At 35.0% G+C, this 21,793-nt stretch overlaps 3 protein-coding genes across 5 annotated transcripts; all 3 read right to left on the reverse strand.

The window, feature by feature from the left end:
* Nucleotides 1–1,174: 1,174 nt before the first annotated feature.
* On the reverse strand, nucleotides 1,175–5,676 carry LOC110370889 (chromobox protein homolog 1). Of its 2 annotated transcripts, none has more exons than XM_021326885.3 (6): nucleotides 5,521–5,676; nucleotides 4,919–5,012; nucleotides 4,095–4,218; nucleotides 3,834–3,980; nucleotides 3,242–3,426; nucleotides 1,175–2,929 (listed from the first exon to the last, which is right to left on the reverse strand). In XM_021326885.3, exons 1-5 carry the CDS (start codon nucleotides 5,637–5,639, stop codon nucleotides 3,248–3,250), a joined length of 663 nt encoding a protein of 220 aa, XP_021182560.2. In that variant the 5' UTR covers nucleotides 5,640–5,676; the 3' UTR covers nucleotides 1,175–2,929; nucleotides 3,242–3,247. The 2 variants fall into 2 exon arrangements, with proteins under 2 accessions (XP_021182560.2, XP_049699280.1); XM_049843323.2 differs by lacking the exon at nucleotides 5,521–5,676 and adding an exon at nucleotides 5,482–5,513.
* Nucleotides 5,677–8,602: 2,926 nt separating this feature from the next.
* On the reverse strand, nucleotides 8,603–14,017 carry LOC110370842 (uncharacterized). 2 transcript variants are annotated; one of them, XM_049843308.2, is made up of 2 exons: nucleotides 13,847–14,017; nucleotides 8,603–12,365 (listed from the first exon to the last, which is right to left on the reverse strand). In XM_049843308.2, the coding sequence occupies exon 2, from the start codon at nucleotides 12,354–12,356 to the stop codon at nucleotides 8,868–8,870; it is 3,489 nt and encodes a 1,162-aa protein (XP_049699265.2). In that variant the 5' UTR covers nucleotides 12,357–12,365; nucleotides 13,847–14,017; the 3' UTR covers nucleotides 8,603–8,867. The 2 variants fall into 2 exon arrangements, with proteins under 2 accessions (XP_049699265.2, XP_049699266.2); XM_049843309.2 differs by having other exon boundaries at nucleotides 13,843–14,017.
* Nucleotides 14,018–15,668: 1,651 nt separating this feature from the next.
* Nucleotides 15,669–21,768, reverse strand: LOC135116546 (uncharacterized). Its single transcript, XM_021326978.3, has 2 exons — nucleotides 21,381–21,768; nucleotides 15,669–19,484 (listed from the first exon to the last, which is right to left on the reverse strand). The coding sequence occupies exon 2, from the start codon at nucleotides 19,473–19,475 to the stop codon at nucleotides 15,972–15,974; it is 3,504 nt and encodes a 1,167-aa protein (XP_021182653.3). The 5' UTR covers nucleotides 19,476–19,484; nucleotides 21,381–21,768; the 3' UTR covers nucleotides 15,669–15,971.
* Between the last annotated feature and the right edge of the window lie 25 nt (nucleotides 21,769–21,793).

Below are 21,793 nucleotides of genomic sequence, written 5' to 3' on the forward strand. Positions count from 1 at the left end.
TAACGGACTTCCAAAAAAAGAGGGAAAACTTTGTACAAAACATAACCCTGCTTCAAACGAACCTCAGCCTCGCAAACCACTTGCGATGGACGTCGAAGTAATTACGGCTGCTATTTATTTGTATTAAATACACTACTATATTTATTTTTACACGCAACACAAATGTGTACTACCCTCAGCGGCTGGTGACGAAACTAAACATTGGCCCATTGTGTTGTGTGCCCAAAAAACAGACAACTCCCCTATTGACAATTGTCCGCTAACATATACAGATACCCCCTGTACACCACATTCAATTGGTGATGGCGTGTAGTGGCCACGCATGGGCACCATAGCCTAGGGGGCTTCATGGGCAAAAACGGCGTCGGCGGATAAACTTAGTCACCAGCACAAGAGACCACGCCGACGAAACTGGTAAAAATGTTTTGTTAGGGTATCCCCCATGCTGCTATACTTTGGGCTAATTAGCACTAAGATTTTTCCTGAAGTGATGGGATCATGGGGTCCCGATAGGTATGAGCTGTAATCGGGAAACCACGGAAACCTACCCGCCCGCCACGATCTTGACCGGTTTCTCCGTTTGGGAACGGAACTCGTAAACTTCACAAAACACTGAAAGGAACAAAATGAAAATTCTTGACATGGCACTAGAAGTTTCCGACACTGATTACGTCGCGAGTTTTATCTTCTTCTTCTTAGCGTTTATCCCGTCTTGTGACGGGATCCGCTTTCCGTATCTTTTCCACTTCGCTCTATCCTGGGGCCCGATTCTCCTAATAATGTCAAAATCGAATAGAAATTGAATCGCAATATGATCGCAATAGCAGTTTTAACCATATCGGGCATTCTGCTACTAAGACCAATCGTATTCCACGACATTCTATTGGTCTGCTATTTTGGTGATTTTGGTCTATACGGTAGTTTGCTCTAGAATCATATTGTAATCGTAAATCATTTGCAGACAAAATGATTCATTATTGAATGACAGAAAAGGATAAAAACGTTTATTTCAAAGAAAAAATAGCGGAATGCCACATACGTAATCGTAATTGAGTCGGGATTGGATCTCAGTCGAATGTGAATGTCGTGTGTGAATTTTTATAGTTGATTTATCAAAAAGAGACTCGATTCAATAGCAGAAAGGAGGTGCTCAAGACAAATGATAGTCATCACGTCGTCAAAACATTATAATGTACCTAGACTTTAATAATCCTATTAGATAATTAATTTACACTTAAAATATTGCCAATATTAAAGGGTGTACATTTATGCCAAATCGAATGACAAATAGTTGAATATCAATTGATCGACCACTATAAATCGAACGTCTAAATACTCAAACATTCATAATAACGAATGGTTATTCGAACATTCAATACATCGCGCAGTCAATACTTCGAGTGTTCAAAATATAATATCGAATATTTGTTTCTCCGAGCGTTAAATGCATCGCAATAAGCGATCGCTCGAAAAATATTTTAAAATTAAATAATAAAAACAACATGGATTCATTAGTTTCTCCGTGTAATTGCAATGAGGGTTTTCTAAAATGGCGTCCACCAGGTGGCAGCACCGAGTCGTCAGGTCCAGGTAACTGTCAAAGTGCTTATCTTTACTATGAATAGTGAACGATTTTAGTGTTTTTTTTTTTATTTTATAATTAAAGCACTGCATTATTGTTTTACTATTGCGGTTGAGTAAATAAAAAAAACTAAATCATATTGTGTTAACAAATGTTTCAACAAGCTTTTCCTTAGTACCAGTGACTTTTGCACCCTCTCTCTTAGCTCAATTTTTAGTTCGGAAACCTTATTCTGACCGTAGTCCATAATAAAATCAATAACACTTCCAATATAACAGAATTTCAATAAACAATAAGTTCGGCACCTACAATTCCATACTATTTGACAGCTGTTTGGACCTGACGCATACGAAGCGCCGCCTGGCGGCAGAAAAAGTATCGAAAACCCTCATTCATACAAATTTTTAAAATGTACCTCTAAAGAATAAGAAGTTTTTCTTGTATTTACAAAAAAATTGTTTTGATAAGATGAATATGCGATGATTTTAACGCTCGATCAAACATTCGATATTTATTTTCAACACTCGATGTATTGACTGCGCGATGTATTGAATGTTCGAATAACCATTCGATATTATGAATGTTCGAGTATTTAGACGTTTGATTTATAGGGGCATTTCGATTTGGCATAGTACACCCAATATTAAAGTACCTACCTTAATTTAGGCAAAAATATAGTTGTCACACCTAAATTAACAAATTTTCCTTAAAATACTATTTGAATAAGAACTATGTAACAATATTTTGGAAATTAAAAAATTTTTCACCTTTCTCTTTTTTTGTATTTTTATTGTAGAAATCGCACAATTTCATACACAGTTGTATCCATTCATGTACCGTAACTATTTTTAATACAATAACACTCGATTAGCGTCTAAGGCGCTTTGTACACTGCGGAACTTAAGTTGAGGCAATTATTAACTTTTCGAGTTTCCTGTTAAACTTGATAGTTGCTGTCGCAATTTTATGGTGACTTATGGGCAACACTCATCGCTGGGCACAAGGAGAGGGAGGGAGGGAGGGAGGGAGTGAAAAAGCCCAAAACGTTGCGATTGGCGGTTGAGGAAACTGGCAACTTTAAAAATAGCTTATTCTAATTATTTTACTTATAAACATAAAAAAATGGAATTAACTTATGTAGGTATTTTCTAAATAAATCTAAATACTAACAAATGATGATGAATCATCAATGTTTAAGTATAAAATGAAGAATCCTAATGATCTGTCAATATTTGAGAGTCAATTTTTAGTAATCCATATCTCTTACGATACACAGAAGCAATGTGTAAAATTATTAGGAAAATGAATTCCAATTTCTTATCATTTAGTTTTAATGTCGAGAAAAACCTGAAAAAAAAGAAACAATATTTGAATGTGGGCATATCATATTAATACATAATATTGTACACAAAATAGGCATGTTGAATGTAAAAATGTAAATCGTCTTTTAGACAACCATACAGAAATGGATATGTATTTGTATAGGAAATGGATATAGATAATGGATTTTTTTTTTATTTTCTCCAACAAACAAATAACAATGAAGATACAACACATTTGAATTTGGTCACTTCTAGGTCTTACTTATCCAATAATAAGTCCCCGTCCTAATAAAAATAATGTCCTTCATAATGTTGGAATGGACTGTATATTACATACCAGTCCTTAGTCATCAGTGCCAGTCTCATCTGGCGCAGGTGTGTGCCACGTGAGCCTTTCTTCATAGAACTGAATGACAACCTGTGGGCATCGTACATTCGCTTGTTTTGCTGGGACCAGGTCAGCTTCATCTGTACCCTGCCACTTCATCAAAAACATAAGTTCTCCACTACTGTCTGTAGCACCTGAAAACCCAATAGTCATATATGTATAATGAACCAGAGAATAAAAGTATGAGTGTATTCAGGTATTCATGTTTTTTTCATTTACTCAATTTCAGTTATATCAGTATTTACGGTAATTACTAAATACCGACCCCAACATAGTTGGGAAAAAGGCTCGGAGGATGATGACTAAATACAGATCAATTCTATACTAATATTGTAAAGCTGAAGAGTTTTTTTTGTTTGTTTGAACACGCTAATCTCAGGAACTACTGGTCCGATTTGAAAAATTATTTCAGTGTTAGACAGCCCATTTATCGCGGAAGGCTATAGGCTACTTTTCATCCCAGTACGGGAAGCAGTTCCCACGGGTTGCGGGTGAAACCACTGGCAGAAGCTAGTGACAATATATAGGTAAAAAGACTGACCTATTATCTTTTCAGGCTCAAGCCCACGGTCAAACCCTGATGCTTTTTTGTCATCACTCTTTGCTTTTTTGGCACCTTTTAAGTCAGGTGTTGGAACAGCGGACTTGCGCTTTTTAACATCCTTATCAACTTTCACACTTTTGCCCTCTGAAACAAACAAAAATTTATTACAGATAGTAGTGTCTTATGAATCCACAGAAAATAAGGCATTTGAAAAAGAAGTTTTAATTTTATATTGAGTTCTGTATAATATTAAATTACCTGCTTCTTTCTTTTTCCTCGCCTCTTCAAAGGCAGATATTAGATCAGGGCAGTCAAGATTCTCTTCAGGTTCCCAGGTATTGTCCTCATCACTGTATCCCTTCCATTTGAGATAATATTCTACCTGAAACGTTAATAAATGCTTTGTTAGAAATCTTTGTACATGATAAACAGTTAAATTTTAAGCTGCTGTGGAACAGAGTACTTCATCTCATTAATTCTAAATTATAAGCAGAAACATTTTTTACCCAAGTGCAAAAGTGTTTATGTGCTATATTCTACTGATTTTTCCTTTAAGTATTGAGAAGCTACACTATTCTGGACTAACATAGGTTATATTTTGTCCAGGTATAAAAGAAGTTCTTCCGTGAGGCGGGTGAAACCATGAGAAACAGCTAACTTTGAGCTTAATAAAAGAAAAATATTGTTCAAAACTAAAAAATAAATAAATCCATAACAAATAATTAAGATATAAAACTTTATAAGTGAAACTGCCTAAAAACAATAAGTAGGCACATAATCATTTTCACATCACAATTTGATAATGCATTCGCAAAAGAGTGATCAGTGGGTTCTCTTAGCGTCATAATTATTTATAAATATAAAAAAAAAAACAGAAAAATGTTGCTTGGGCATGTTTTTTTTGTAATGATATTCAGATCATACATTTATCCTGATAGTTTTGTAGAATAGAAATGAATAAAAACATAAACAAGAATATATGCCACTTGATCCGTTGCACATGTGCAATTCATGCACATTGTGTGCATACTTTGAAAAAGTATGTATGAAACAGCACCAGCGAGTACTAAACAAAAACTTACCTTGCCATTTCGTACACGACGATCAAGCACTTTTTCTACTGAGAATTCTTCTTCTCCCTCAGGCTCACCATCTTTTTTCTTGTCTGCCATATTTCTGTAAGATAAAGAAGGCCTTAACAAACTAATGTTTTAAAATACAGGTAGGCCAAAATGCAGGTATTCAACAAAATTCATTTAAATATATGTATAAGATTAAATTATTTATTTTATTAACCACAGCTAATATTTATTTTTCAATTGAACACGGTTTATTTTGGATATAGGAATGAAATACAAACAATATACAGTGATATTGAATGAATATAACCTAGACACATAGGTCTCCAAATAGTCGTGAGACTTTTTGTAAATTGGTTTTAAATATGAATCTGTATGTTTGTAGACGTCGATTAGGAACTCATGCTAATGTTTTCGTTTATCTGGTGAATGCAGATAAATCAATTTAAGATCGCGTGTCCCGCCATTTTGACTCTTGATGAACCAACCGAATTGTTGAGCAGTCTGTTATTGTTTCATAGTAATTATGTTGCTTATTTTCGAAATAGAAAAAAAATGTATAATACCGTTGGTAGTAAACCATTCATGTTATAATAAATACGCACCGTACTCTAAACAAAAGAGTTGAGCTAAACACCGGCGCGTTGGGAAACACACAAAAAACACTTGCGTTTACGGTTTGGCAATCAACCAGTGTTGCCAACGGCAGATAGTCTAACAACATTTTTTTTTTAACTTGGCTAGTCGCGATATGCGCATTGAAACAACATTAAGCTGCTTAAAAAGTAACATTTTCACGATAAAAGTAACATTATCTTATTATTTTATTTATTAAGTTGAAAACGACACAGTGCCATATTATGGCACTTTAATACATACAAATTAAAATTACTTTCCATCCGGTCCCATTTCTTACCAAAAATACGTAATAATGGTTGATCAAATAATCGACTGACAATGTAGAAAAAGAAAAAAAAACACAGTCAATTATGTGAATTTATGTAATATACCATAATACCAACCAATTTAGTAATCAGTAAAGTCTGAAACTGCAACCTGAGTCTGCAACTTACTTTGTCACTGATTTTCATAATTGTCTACATGAAAAAAACGTTATATAACGTATTTTTTTGTCAGTCTTAAAAGTAACATGTTGAGTCGTGTAACATGGAGGTAACATGAGAGGGACAAAAGTAACGTAAAATGTCACAAAAGCAACATTCTGGGAACGCCTCTGGCTCAATGCTCTGGCTGCAATCAACATTCAACAGTGTTGCATCTTCACTCCACTTGCCCGGGCCAATGCGTCAAAAGTTACGCTTCCTTAGGCGCTCACTAGACGGTCATTATAATGAGGGTTTTTGAAATTTTTTCTGCCACCGGGTGGCGCCACGTATGCGTCTGGTCCAAACAGCTGTCAAATAGTATGGAATTGTAGGTGCCGAACTTATTGTTTATTGAAATTCTGTTATATTGGAAGTGTTATTGATTTTATTATGGACTACGGTCAGAATAAGGTTTCCGAACTAAAAATTGAGCTAAGAGAGAGGGTGCAAAAGTCACTGGTACTAAGGAAAAGCTTGTTGAAAATTTTTTTAACACAATGTGATTTAGTTTTTTTTATTTACTCAACCGCAATAGTACAACAATAATGCAGTGCTTTAATTATAAAATAAAAAAAAACACTAAAATCGTTCACTATTCATAGTAAAGATAAGCACTTTGACAGTTATTTGGACCTGACGACTCGGTGCTGCCACCTCGTGGACGCCATTTTACGAAACCCTCATTACTCAAAATCACGAGACGTTTAGTTTTTTTTCATAATGTTATTGCAGGGGCCCGATTCGAAGTTAATGTCAAAATCGCAATAGCAGTTTTAACTATAACGGGAACCTATTCTGCTACTTATTAATATAAGACCAATCGTATTCCAACGACATTTTTGATTGGTTTGCGATCGGTCTGCTATTTTGGTGATTTTGGTCTATACGGTAGTTTGCTCTACACTCATATTGCAATCGTAAATCATTTGCAGACTAAATGATTCATTATTGAATGGCAAAAGGATAAAAAGTTTATTTCAAAGAAAAAATAGTGGAATGAATGTAAATTTATTTAAAAGAAAAACAAGCGGGATGCTATATACGCTTCAATCGTTATTGAGTCATGATTAAATCTCAGTCGGATCTGAATCGTACGACGCTTAAGTAAAATTAGCATAATCGAGCCCCAGACCCCAGTAAGTTTATTAAATTATGGCTTATGTTTAACTGATCACCAGATATAGTAACAAATAGCAGACAAAAATAGTAAATGATCACCAAAATGAAACTCGCATTTTAATGTAAAACTATCACCAAGGTTTTAACACTTTGCTATCCGATTTAAGTGAAATTACTCCAAAATAAATCATGCGTAAGCCAAAAATAGTAAATTATCACCAAAATTGTACCACCATTTTAAAGTAAGATTATACCTAACCAAAGTTTTTAAATTCTGCTATCCTATTTAAGCAAAATGAGTCCAAATAAATCATTGTTATCCCAAAAGTAGTAAATGATCACCAAAAGTAGTAAATGATCATCAAAATTATACCAGCGTTTTAATATAAAATGAAAATCAAAGTTTTTACATCTTGCTACCCTGTTTAAGTAAACTGACTCCAAAAAAATAAGTTCGGCCTGTTACAATAAGAGTTATAACATTATGGGGACCCTTTTCCTGCACTAGGGTGGAAAATTGCCTATTGCATGCCTCTAAACCGGGCCCCGATTCTCCTAATTTTACTTAAGCGCCATTCGATTGACGTTCGACTCGATTCGACTGATATCCAATCCCGAGTCGATTACGATTGAAGCGTATGTGGCATTCCGCTATTTTTTCTTTGAAAGAAACGTTTTTATCCTTTTCTGTCATTCAATAATGAATCATTTTGTCTGCAAATGATTTACGATTGCAAAATGATTGTACAGCAAACTACCGTATAGACCAAAATCATCAAAATAGCAGACCAATCGCACACCAATCAAATGTCAATCGAATTCGATTGGTCTTTTATTAGTAGCAGAATGCCCGATATGGTTAAAACTGCTATTACGATCATATTGCGATTCGATTAATATTCGATTTTGACATTATTAACTTAGGGGAATCGGGGCCCAGTGCGATAAGAGTGTTTTCGGGGTATTGAGAAACACATTTTTCTTCTTCTTTATCCTGTCCTGTTCCCAATTTTACTTGTGGTCGGCGCAATATGTCATTTTCTTCCATTTTCCCCTGTCACTCGTCATACTCACACTCACGCATGCATTGCCGGCCGGACACATTACTTAATATGGCATCATAAGACTTTAGTTGGTAATAAGCCTACATTTTATGGCAATCACAGTGACTTATTTAGGCAAAAATAATACATTAATTTGGTCGTCAAGAGTTGGTGATCATTTACTAAATTTGGTGATCGAATACAATTTAAAGCGAAGTCGTGACTAAAATAGCTGGTACTATTACATTTTTAGACTTTATTTTTCTGGTGTTCAGTAGATATTTCTTTTTACAAAACTTAGGGTATCAAAGCATTTTATGGTGGTCATTATATTTGTTACCTTAAATTATTTATTGTGTATCTACCTTTGTCTTGAAGTTTACGTCGAGGTATTGATATAGGGGAATAAAATACAGATATTGTGGATGACATTTAATTGTTCAACATTAAATAAACACAAAAAAGCTTTGCAAAACAAATGTAGGTACCCATGATATAAAATATTAGCAATACTAAGTAGTTGCCTAACTTCTAACAATGCATAGTAGTAAGGTTAGTAATACAATTTCAAAATGTTAATATTAATCAACTTTTTTATAATATTAATTCTTTTTTTCAAATGACGGATTTCTAAAGGTTAGTTTAAAAAAAATTTACAACGACGTTGATTCATTATCCGACATATTAATAGACTCTCAAATCTTTTATACTATTATAATAATGCATTTGTACTTCTACAGAAGGATGTTCAATAATTTGGTTCCATAATACTTCATACGTGTATTTATTATACATGTATGATCGACCGCTCATTTCTATTGTGGCAAGGTAACCTTGGACAAAATCGTTGTCAGCCAATATGCATTCGTAAATTTTGATCCTACCACTATCGTTTTCAAATAGTGTTTCAAGCAATGTATTCAGAGCTTTCGAGAATAGTTTATAAATGCAAGGGAAGTGCGTGTCCACATCTTGTTTCAAGTATTTTAGACAAATTTTTCCAAACTCCGGTGCTATTTCATTTACAATATCTTGCCATTCATTGGAACTGGATTTTTCAGTAAGTTTTGTCAAATCGACCGTTAGCTTCCACTTTGTTAACATCATATAATTTTCTGATATACGCAACGATTTTTCAAGTTCTTCTTGTATGTTTGAAAACATTTTAACAGGTATAATCATATTCTTTTTAACTACGTAATCTTTTAAGTCAGTCGTAAGTTGTATTAGCAAACGTTGGAAATGGTCTCGGACAACGTTGGGCATTGTTACAGCACGCCTCATCAGTGGTACAAATACTTTTTCATATTTTTCGATTTGTAAGTCTTCATTTTCAGCACACAGTAGATAGGCTGAAATAACGGATATCATACCTCTATTCCCTCCGAAATCGTTGCCATCGCCGAAAAAGTCTTTATCGAGAAACTCGTTTATGAGAGAAGTAACAAACTTGGGACACATGTCTTCCATTATATCTCTCGATTCTTCCGCCATGTCTGCACTAAGTGACTTGTAATGACCCCGGTCTTCTTCTTTTACTTTTTCAATTAACGATTTCATGAAGTTGTAACTCTTTATTAAAAAGTTTGGTCTGATATTTTGTGGGACGTTCCGTACCTTCGATAGTAAATTGTAAATTTTCTTATCTTCTTCAAATGTTAAGTTTTCAATAAATAATTCAGTTAGTTCCCAAAGACTCACAGATTTTGTGGGATCCTCTTCATTACATAATAATTCGAAAGTAAATTGAAATATTAGAACTCTGATACTTGGATTCTTCGATCTTTTCCAACAATCGAAGAAAATTTTTTTGACGGCTTCGTGGTCCAGCTTTCGAAATGCTAATCTAATGCCGTGCTTTTGAATAGACACTGGTGCATCTAAAAGTTTTGGAAGATGTTCTTGACTTTGGGTTACATTCAAATTATTGTATATTGCTAACAGCGAGGGGAGGGCGAATTGTAAATAGTCACCTTTTGCGTACAATAAGATTGTGTCAGGTTCAGGTTTCGGCCGTGCGATGTGCATGTTTTTAGCTATAAAGCGTTGAATACTGAGAACTCGATCATCAACTGCACTCCAGTCTATTTTTGCACCTGCTGGTTTATATTTTTCTATGAACTCAGCAAGCGGTTTTCGAGGCATAGATGCGCATATACCACGTATAGTAGCCTTGTGCCCTTCCGATTTATTCAGATTTAGCAAGTACGCGTCGATCCACTGCTGAGCGAGTGAGTGCGGCCAGTAGACGCGCAGCTTGGCGAGCAGACGCCGCAGCGAGACGGCATCGTTACTTCGCAACGTGTCTATCTCCTTGTCGTGACGCTCGAGTAACTGAGGATCGTGCTTCAGAGCGTTCAAGCATGCCTCCTCACATGGATTAATTATAACAGATTCTTCAAACATATACTTCCGCCACGACTTGTTAAAGTTGTATAAAGGCAATAAACTATCTTTCCAAGAGTTATCTTCCTTTATCTTAACGAATTCTTTGATTTTGTCAATTACGAAAGGATAGTCCGTTAGTTGCTTATTCCAATCCTGAAGTAATTGTAGTAAACATAATACAATTTGAATAGACTCAGTAAAGTCTTCTTCTTTTGTAATTGGTTTAAATTTATGAATCATAGTTTCGTACACAAAAGCAAAAATCTTGTCTCTCTGCTCTGTATTAAGTTTTTTTCCATAAGATATTAAAGTCTGAAACGAGAATTTCTGCTTTATAACCGCAGGTATATTCTGGTCGTGTAGTAGATTATGTACAATTATACATTCAACGATCAGATGGCTCTTTTCAGAAGAAGGATTAGTTTTGTCAGTTTCATCATATATTTTTAATATTTTGAATAGTTCGTTTACCAGGTTCCAAGTTTTCTCATCATACTCTATAATATTTGTGTTTTTTATTAATTCTGTGGTAAATTTGAGCGTGAAATTTGATTCCTCCTTCTTGTGTTTGTCAAGAAAATACTCGAGTAAAGTTTGTATGTGGTGCAAGTTATTGTCAGCACATGAAATAAGTAATTTCAGCATCCCCGATTTGTTCTTGTTGTCGAGATCCCTGGATATCATTTCACTTATGTCCTCAAATGCTCGTTCAAAAGAAGCGAAGCGATACCACACGTAACCAGGCGTATTTACCACGCTGCACAACATTTTCATCTGATATGGCTCTGTGCCTTCCTCTAAATTGTCTATGATGGCGTCTACATTTTCCTTATCAATAAATATTTTTTTTACGAAATCAAATTGCTCGCTTTTTGGCAATCTTTTAATGAAGTGTTTTAGTACATCGTAGTTGAATAATCTTCGTAAATTGTGGAACTGGTAACGATGATCCCTATCTTTTACAGCTTGCGCGTATAAAAACGTTTTGATTTCATCCTTCTTGAGATACCTCGAAAAGGTTGGTAAATCAATACAACTTGCATACTGATCAAATTTGTCCATTATTCTTTTCGGACAAGTCTTCATAATTAAGTGTGTCGCTTTGTCATTCAGTTGTGGCATGTATTGGATAGCCTCCTTCTTTTCCATTATATCCAAATACTTATTAACATCAGCTTTTAGTAAAAAAGTTGCAGCTCGAGCATACTTTGTTATTTCGTAGTATTGTATGTGTTTTGAAACAATCTCAAATACGTTGATCGATCTTTCACACAACCGTTTAAATGTTCTAAGTTTTAAATGATCAATATGTTTTTCGATATTAGTTTCGATAAAAGTTACTGAACAATACGGTAACCATTTTAAAGCGTCGTTTGTATTTTTTTCGTCCGAATAAAATTGTTCAGCTCGTACTTCGTCTTTGATGTGATGCCTCACATGTTTTTTTAACTTGGCGAATGCTTTAACACCCATTTGTGGAAGTAATTGCGAATTTAGATAGTCAGGGTTGATAATATGCGCATATTGTGGATCGGTAATTAGCCAGACAGAATGGGCGAGCGCACGAGACAGGCACAGCATGTCGCCAGTCTTGAATACGGCAATAATGTAATCAACATCCTTGTTGTGACACGCCAGATCAATTTTCAGTAAATTTTCAACATCGGCGTTGTCCAAGCTAATGTTTGTTTGTGGTTGAGGGTTGGCGATACCTTCTTTAACCAACTTGTTGAAATGCTGATGTCTCTTCCCGAGAGTTAGGCCATCTAAGCCTAGTGGCGCCATTGTAGTGACCTGAAAAAAGTAAACGCATTTATGAGTATTAAACCAAATATTTGTTTGTCCCTCCCTGTGTGCAGCGTAAAATGTTTAAGTTTTACTAAGTAGATACTTGTTTGTCGCGGTTTCGATCTTGATTAGCGTAAGTGGCGTAAGCTGCTACGTGTTTTGCCATTAGTATTAGGCATTACATAATAAATGGACATTTTCAGTACAATCTAAGTAGTTTAAAGGCTATTTCAAATTATGGATTTTCTTACAAAAGTAATAGGTTGGTTTTTGTGGGCCACTTTCACTACGAGGTCAGAGCCGTCATGGCAAAAAAGCATAATGTAATCATCATCATCATAATGTAAGGTACCTACAACCTAATTCCTTGTCAAAATTTAGGCAGTACGTAGATAAGTAGGTACCTAACTATCTCACACATTGCGACATTAGCATTTTAGGCTGGAATGTATTTATACACGGTTCTCAAAAATCTAGCTAGATATGCTAGCTATAGCTATCGACATTTTTGCTGCTTCCAAAATTCTGTTCATTTCAAGGTTAGCATCAAAAATAGCTGCAGAAGTGCTAGATAGCGCAGAGCGAAGTTTTAAATTGGTGTTCGTATGTAAAAAATCACTGCATCGTAATTTTATAGGTACCTACCTACCTAAAAACACTAGAACAGTAGTTTTTCAGGTAGGTAGACCTGAAAAAACATAAATTATGATATACGAAATACGTACATATTTTGTACCTAAAAAATACTAGGTATGTCAGTGGTTTATAGGATAGGTCTAAATAATCAATCCTGGAAAACTAATTTATGTTCTTATATTTACTGATGTCATTATAGGACAAGAAAAACCAGCCAAGTGCGAATCGGACTCGCGCACCAAGGATTCCGTACCATTATTTATAAAACGGACAAAAAATACTCGTTTAACCCTTTGGGTGCGGAACCCTAAAACGATCACGGTTCATGAGATACGAAGTTACGGCCAGGGTATAGGCGGAAAGCAAAGTCTTCCAGCGCTTTCACACTAACTGTCGCGGCGGCGGACAACAAAACAGCGCGAGCGTTGGCCCTCAGAAAAACTGTATCTAATACCGTTCATCCAAAAGTGCGAAAGCGCTATAATTTTACTGGGTTATCCTAAAATTTTCAAAAATAGAACTTTGTTTTGGATGAATCGACGCTATTCAAAACCTCGGCGGTGTTATGACATCATGCAAACAAACAACACCTATTTTTGTAAACCGGTCTGTCCTAAATGGTGTTCATTAGTTTTTATATTCGTACTTATATACTTAACGAGAAAATCATCACTTTGTACTGTAGGTAACAACACGGTACTTTTGCCATGAGTTTAAATGAGTCAGATGGGTGGAGCTGGAAAATATCTTTATCGGTAATATTGGTACCTATTCACGAAAACCAAGTCAAAAGACTTTTTCAAATGGTTATTAATTCATCAAATTGAGTTCAATGTAAAGTTCGTACCTACCTACGCACTAAGGCAAAGGAAGAATCTCGTAAAATCCTTTTTATTTGCGAAAGTCGGCAGCGAGTGTGGGTGGATCAGTAGTCAGCCAGGCACTCAGGATAAATTATAACTTTTTGACATAAGCACTCAGAGCGCGCTACTAACTGCGTTGTTCACTATGTTGTTTGACAGGCAGGCAGGGGACCGGCCGGGGAAGATGGGAGGGGGGGAAAACCGGCGCCACAGATAATAAATAACTTTTAACGTAATCCGCTATGAAAGGAAAAAAACTATAGGTGTATTGTAGTATAAATATAGTTAAAAAACAGTTATTGGGAATGGTAAATCTTTTATTGGCGATGCAAAGATTATCCGCACGCCTCTAGTGGCGACATTTAGAAACTGTCTAAGAACGACACTGACAACCCGACAGCCCTTTCTATACAATTTATGTCACTATAAAAATTGACACATTTATCTTTTTGCTTTTTCGCGAGGTATTTTGACACAAATTGTATATATCTGTCAAAGTGTCGTTCTAATAGACAGCTTCACAATTTTGACTCTAGAGGCGCTAGTTAGAATCTTTGCATCGCCAATATTACGAATGAGTTCTTAGTACAAAATAAAATAGTATTTCTAGTAGAATCATTAATTTTAATCCAAGAAAATAGTTTAACCTGCTGCTGGGGCCTGATTCTGCTACCACATTAGGTAGCAGAATCAGGCCCCAGCTTTATAATAAATAAAATTTAATCTCTATAGCAGTTTTAACCATATTGGGCATTCAACTACTAATATAAAACCAATCGTATTCTATTGAAATTTCATTGATTTGCTATTGGTATATAGGTTAGTCTGCTCTACAATCATTGATGATGATTTAAATCATTTGCAGAAAATATAATCCATTATTGAATCACAGAATAGAATAGGTAAAAACGTTTATTCAAAATAAAAATCAGCGTAATGCCATATACGGTTCAATCAATCGTCATTGAGTCGTGATTGAATTTCAGTCTCAGTTGGATATCAATCGTCGCTTAAGTAAAAATAGAAGAAATGCCAGAAATTATAATTATAATCTGTTCTAGCCAATTAATTGCTAATACTGCGAACAGGGTCTCAATTCTGCTTATTTAACCATGTGTAAAATGGATATCTATTGAATCTCGAAATTTGGTACTAACTTATTCGGCTGTACAATCTTACTGCAATCGTAAATCAATTGCAGACAATATGATTCATTATTGAATCACAGAGAAGGAGAAGAACGTTTATTAAATTTAAAACAATTTAATAGTTCATATTTATTTGCGTAATGCTCCATGCGCTTAAATCGTAACAGAGTCGTTATTGAATCTCAGTTGAATATCAATATTCGCTTAAATAAAATTAGTGGAATTAAGTCCCAGTAAGTGAAGAACTAGAAGTAGGTACGTAAGATGTAAAAGTATAACATACTACGTATTCAATATCTATGGTATAACACCTCCACGGACTAGAGAGGTAGTAGTCGTCCGGTGAGACCTCGTATTATTTTTCTAATGACAGATTATTGTGATTTTTTATTTCTATCACATTTTAACCTGTTTATTATTTAAATTATAAATAAAAACTATACATGCGTTTGTTATTCGGATTTTACTATGTTGGCGAAATAGCTAATAACTCTAAAACAGCTGCGCCGGTTTCAATGGAATATTATGTCGAAGAACTACCTCTGGAACAAAAGCTTTCACCTAAAAACCCCATCCAAATCGGATCTATTTGAAGCATATTTAATCTAGCACGCAATTCAGAATAGGGGAAGGAAAAAGCAAAATTAAATGGGTAACAAAAATATTTGTAAGTATATATTTTATTAGAATTTTAAACATGAATATAATTGATATAAATTATAAATAAAATATGGGTAAGAGTCGTATAATATTAATAACAAAAAGCAATGCTAGTTGTAGCAATGTGTGTGCTAGTGTAAATCCGATAGGTAGTGTGCTGGGCGTTTATAGCAGATAAACAACAATGCTCTTTCAAAGGTCCTTCGATAGTGTCTTTACAACGCGATTTCACAATCTTTTGTACATTCTTTTATTCATCTAAGAATCCCGATGGGTGAGTAAGTAGATTATTTTACTTGGATTTCTCAATCTTCTGCTATATCCCAAAAATCATTATTATAATGCACTTGCACGGTTAATGATGGATGTGACTTTATTTTATTGCGTATTTCTGATCTTTTCGGTTTTAACTCGTCATCAACATATTTTGGCATTATTTTGGAAACGACTAAATAACTCGAAATACATTCAACATCACTCAGCATGTACTGTAGTGTTTCTAGAATGAAGTAATAATTTTGAAAAGATAACATTTGGAATGCTCTCTCGAAGGCATCGGAAAACAAACTATGTATCGTTGTACTGTATTGGATAACGTCTTCTTTGAGACACTTTACTGCTGCTGCACCGAATGAAGGAGATATTTCAACATGAATATCTTTCCAGAGATTTTCCATTTCGTCTGTCATCCACCCATTACCAAAACGCGCAGAATCGACTAATTTGGTTGTATCAAAAACATCGCACTTGAATCCGAGTTCATTCATTGAAGAAACATATTCTGTAACCAATTTCCAACTCGTAATTAGTAAGTAGTTCTCCAATAACGGTAACTCATTTACCATCATATTTCTTATTTCTGCAAACAGTCTAGTGGGTACAGTTATTTTATTGGAAGTAAAATATTTTAAGAAATTCCAAACCAAGTTTCTTAAAAATTCTTTTAAATTGTCCTTAACGTAAAAATCGTTCGAATGGATGTTACCCCAGCATTGGAAAGCTTTTTTCATTGCTGGATTTATAACTGTCTGGAACCTCTTGAGCTGACCCTCCTGACTTTTTCCGCACAATACGTAGCATGCGAATATTTCCAAAAATTCACTGTTAACCGAAATAAATTTCTCTTCAGCTGATGACAATAATTTTTCGACAACGAAATCATCCTCAAGTCTCTCCATTATGTCTGGTGCGTACTGTGTAAGCTGCTTGACATAGGACTCACAATTAGCGCTCGCAGGTAATGAAGTCAGATACTCATAACTTGTCATGTAATATTCTGCTCGTACACTTACGGGGACCTTTTTCACGTTAGCTAATTTTTTAAATATGTCTTGACTGACACCATTTCCATCAGATTTATCTAACTTACCAATAAACATTCTCAACAACTCCCAGAGTTTTGTTTCGTCTGTTGGATTGTTGACGCTGCACATTTTATCGAAGGTGTTTTTAAAGAGAACGGCTTGTATTGAACTGTTCTTCGTACGATCCCAAATGTTCGAAAACAGTGATTTAAGATCGTCAGTTTTTAGTTTTAAAAATGCAAGCTGGATTCCATGTTTTTGTAAAGAGACCGGTGCGTCCAATAATTTAGACACATATTCACTACTTTCGATTGCACTCAAATTATGCGAAATAGAATTAAGTGATGGTACAGCATATTGTAAGTAGTCTCCTTTAGCATAACACAACACCGTGTCTAAAGGAATCAGTGGTCTGGTGTAATATAAGTAGTTCGCAATATTCTTCTGGATTTTGATTTCAGTTTGATCAGTCTCTCCCCAGTTTATTTTAAAATCGTGTGGAACATGCTTTTTTGCGAATTCAACTACTTCTTTTTGTGGAAGAAGCGAGAAGAGGCCTTTGAAGGCGGCTTTGTGTCCGGTGGTGTTGTTCAGATTTAGCAAGTACGCGTCGATCCACTGCTGAGCGAGTGAGTGCGGCCAGTAGACGCGCAGCTTGGCGAGCAGACGCCGCAGCGAGACGGCATCGTTACTGCGCAACGTGTCTATCTCCTTGTCGTGACGCTCGAGTAACTGAGGATCGTGCTTCAGAGCATTCAGGCACGTGTCTTCACTCACACATAGAGCCAATGAATCCTGGAACATTGACTTACGCCACGATTTATTCGTTAAATACAAACTAGATAAATTTAAATGAGGCCATGAATTCTTCTCTTTTATGCTAACTAGCTCATGTATTTTCTCTAGAATTATTGGATAGTTATTAATATCTTTTTTCCAATCTTTTAGCAAGTCCAACGCATTTGTCAACTGAGTGACATTATCAAGTAATTCCGATTCGTTCTTAATGTTTTCGATCTGTACTTTCTCCATCGCTAACTCTAGTAAATAAGCAAACACTTTATTTTCTTGTTTTTCATTCAGTTGTTTCTGTTTTGACCAGCCAAGTTTCATCTTTTGTTTAATGATTTCTGGTATTGGTTCATCGTGAAGAAGTTTGTATGATAAAATAGCCTGTAGAGACATTTGAACGTTATGTAGCTCGTAATCTGTCTCTGTATATAATTCCATACTGTGGAACAATTTATCTAGGATATTCCAGGTTTCAACGTCAAATTCGTGAGTAGGCACTTCTGAAAGCAAATTATTCACGAATTTGAGTTTAAATATAAATGGTTCGTTGATGTGTTTTTCAGCGTAATAATTGACCAGTGTTTTAATATGCTGAGGGTTTCGCCTTGTACATCGGATGAGAACTGAGAGCATAGCACATCTTTCAGGCGGCGCGGACTCTTTACGTATCAACTTTTCTAATTCAGGTAGAGCAACATGGAATGGTGCGTACTCATACCACTGGTAGGGATTTATAGATGATTCAATCATAGTTTTTTCTTCTTGTGTAAATATAAGCGACATCTCAGTCTTGTCAATAAAAGTTTTTTTTACGAACTCAAATCTCTCTTCTTCTGGCATGTTATTGATGAAAAGTTTCAAAATGTTCTTATCAAACAATCGGCAGACAATATATGGAGCTTGCTTATGAAGAAACGATTTAATATCTTTCTTATTTAAATATTTTGTTGCTACTGATAAGTCGATTGCGCTCACATACCTGTCAAACTTGGTCAGTATTCTCTCTGGACATGTTTTCATAACAATCTTGGTTTTCTTTTTCCCCATATCGGGATAGTATTCATTTACTTTATCTTCCAATATATTTAAAATATCCAGAGTATGAGATTTCAACAAAAACAGTAATTCCCGTTTCACGTCAAATGCACTGTCAGCTTCCACTCTTGTATAATATTTCATAAAATGGGCAGATCTTTTGCACAAACGTTTGAAAAGATCCAGAGGTATGAGTCGTTCGTTTTTTATAACATTTTCTATGAAAGGTATGGAACAGTTTTGCAGCCATTTGCAAGCGCCGTCGGTATCCTTAAGGTATTCATAAAACGTTTCGACTCGCTTCTCGTCCTTCAGATGTAGTCTAATGTGCAGCATGAGCTTGTTAAACGTCTTGGTGTTCATGCTAGGTAACAGTTGCGTGTGCAGGTACTCTGGGTTGATAATGTGCGCGTACTGCGCCTCTGTCACCAGCCACCTGGACTTCTTAATAGCTGTGGCTGCGTACAGCATGTCGTTGGATTTTATAACTTGGATGATGTAGTCGACATTTCTGGTTTTGGCGGCGATGTTTATTTTTAGAAGGTTGTCTATGTCGCTATCTTCATCACTAATGTTACGTGGTTCATATTGTTTATTAGCAATAGCTTCTTGCACAAGCTTGTTGAAATGTTTGTGCTTTTCCCCGAGAGTGTCTCCGTCTAGCGTCAACGGCGGCATTGTGAGTAGCTGGAATTTAAATAACATACCATTACAATAATTATTATATAGGTAGGTTAGGGGAGTTTGTTCCACCACTTCTTCTTCCCAGCAAAAACACATAGGAAGTGGTGAAGGGCGGGCGTTTTGGGGGCTGTCTTTTGTAGATTTGACGTTCAAAAAGTGCTGATTTTCAGCCTACTTTGAATAAATGACTTTTGATTTTGATTTTGGTACTTAACAGCGGGTCTTTGAATATGTACATTAATTCATTTGTTATTTATGGGATGTTGGTGGAAAATAGTTGGTTTTAGACTAGATTATGTTTGTGGAATGAACCTAGGTATACCTACTAGGTTTTATGGTTTAATTTTGCTAGATTGTAACTAATAACAATTTCTTATGTTAAGACCTATTGTACTTACACTTATTGCAAATATGTACCTAAGTTGATTTGATTGATTGATGATGTGATAATAATACCCACTCTAAATTATTATCGAGCTATGCGCTGATAAGGGGGGGGTAAGTACCCTTCATGATGAAATAGATTGCTAATTATGTGTAAAACCAAGGCTAAAACAATAACACAATACAAGATAATGTAATTGTTTAGAACCTACCTCGAACATGGCATTTAATATCACTAAAATAAGGTTGCCAAGGCTTTACGACAATAGGTAATATTGACTTTGATGAGACATATACCAAGAGCAGCAACAGCTACGGGTCTTGCACTGAGGTGCCTTAAAACCCACAATTTTATAAGTTTCAAGGTTTTGTAAGCATGCTGGCTTCTATAAACCAAGAGCATGCAAAAGAACAAAACTACTGTGCTTTACAGCATCAGAAAGTAAAATGAAAGAAAATATTATATTGGAATACAATTTTTTTAAATTCAGTGTCTTTATCCAGCACCGGACGGAACAACTCTATAACTATAGCAATAATATTATGTAGGTATCCACTTTGCTCTGAACACCACATTGGTCATGGATGACATCAGACAATGGTTTTTTGCCTTGTGTCTGCTACTATGGGTTTTTATGATAAATGATACAAAACAATAATAACTGTAATCTATAAGCTTATAAATAACTTATTCTTGTCATTATCTCTCTGAACTGGATCAAAACGCTTTTATAAGATTTTTATATATTATGTTATATTTTCAAAGTAGTAAGTAGGTAACCAACATTATTTAGTAGACAGGTAGGTACCTATACAGCTGCAACACAATTAAGTACTTTTGGGAAGTGTTTACTGATTTGTCTTTTCATGATTTTTTTCGTGATTTTTTACTAATTTGTCTTTCCTGCGATCACGCTTATTCAAGTATTATATTTTAGAGTAATGGAGAGTGGTCAATGTATTTCTGTTGAAAGAATTATTTTTTTATGGCCCATCTTCATATTAGATAAATTGTTATGTAGGTACCAATATTTCATTACTAATATTTTATTTGAAAAAAGTCAGCAATCTTAAGTTTCATTGCAATTACCGACTTATTTTATAAAAACTGGCCACACTTTTCATCGTGTTATAATATTACTCGGCTACTAAGATATGGAATGACATGCAGCCCCTCTATGTCCCACGTATCATAAAAGAAACCATTTGGCTATATTATTACTAAATAAACAAAAGTCAGAGTAGCAACCTCATACTGTAGTGTCAATCAGCATATACTAAGAGACCCCTTGCTACACTATTTCTTTTTTGTACAGTTTATTAATGTTTGTATTCATTATGTAGATACACGTATGTTGTTGTTGTACACTTGGGCCGCCTGATGATGAAAACAACCATAACCTTTGTTTAAATAAAAACAAAGTAGGTACAAGATGTCTCAAGGGTATACACGCTAAATAATATTTTCAATTTGATAAATTTTAGGTAGGCACTGGTAAATAGATAAAAACTTACGACTACTCGTCAGATGTGATGCGTTCCTCAATTGTCGCACTGCACTGAGCCCTAAAGTAGACAGCAGCTTCAATAAATCAATACAGTACAACAAACATTTCATGGAATGGTGCAATTATCTGATATATGAAGTCATCACAATTAATATTATGACTCAGAAGAAGTCAAAGCCGGCTAGCAACTGTTCACACTTTTGTTTTTAGGTAATAAAAGCTTGTTTGTTCGGAACTTTGTTTTCATAATCTGCCGATGTTCATAGAGAGAAATAAAAAAATTGAATTCAAAAACAACATGATCCGCAAATCATTATTGTTCAAAGCTGTAACTCAATACAATACAGTTCAATTAAGTACATCGAATTTAACTTCATGTCAGAATCAGAACATAGAACATTAGACATAGTATTGTCATAA

This window comes from Helicoverpa armigera, chromosome 22, assembly GCF_030705265.1.
Source record: "Helicoverpa armigera isolate CAAS_96S chromosome 22, ASM3070526v1, whole genome shotgun sequence".
Classification (NCBI taxonomy): Eukaryota; Metazoa; Arthropoda; class Insecta; order Lepidoptera; family Noctuidae; genus Helicoverpa; species Helicoverpa armigera.

Bases quoted from the DNA above. Each gene is read 5' to 3' on its own strand.
- LOC110370889 (XM_021326885.3), bottom strand. From the start codon at position 5,639: ATGTTGTTAGACTATCTGCCGTTGGCAACACTGGTTGATTGCCAAACC. The intron at 5,013-5,520 runs GTGCGTATTTAT...TTTATCTTACAG, and splicing joins ACTCTTTTGTTTAGAGTACG to AAATATGGCAGACAAGAAAA. The intron at 4,219-4,918 runs GTAAGTTTTTGT...TTAACGTTTCAG, and splicing joins GTCGTGTACGAAATGGCAAG to GTAGAATATTATCTCAAATG.
- LOC110370842 (XM_049843308.2), bottom strand. From the start codon at position 12,356: ATGGCGCCACTAGGCTTAGATGGCCTAACTCTCGGGAAGAGACATCAG.
- LOC135116546 (XM_021326978.3), bottom strand. From the start codon at position 19,475: ATGCCGCCGTTGACGCTAGACGGAGACACTCTCGGGGAAAAGCACAAA.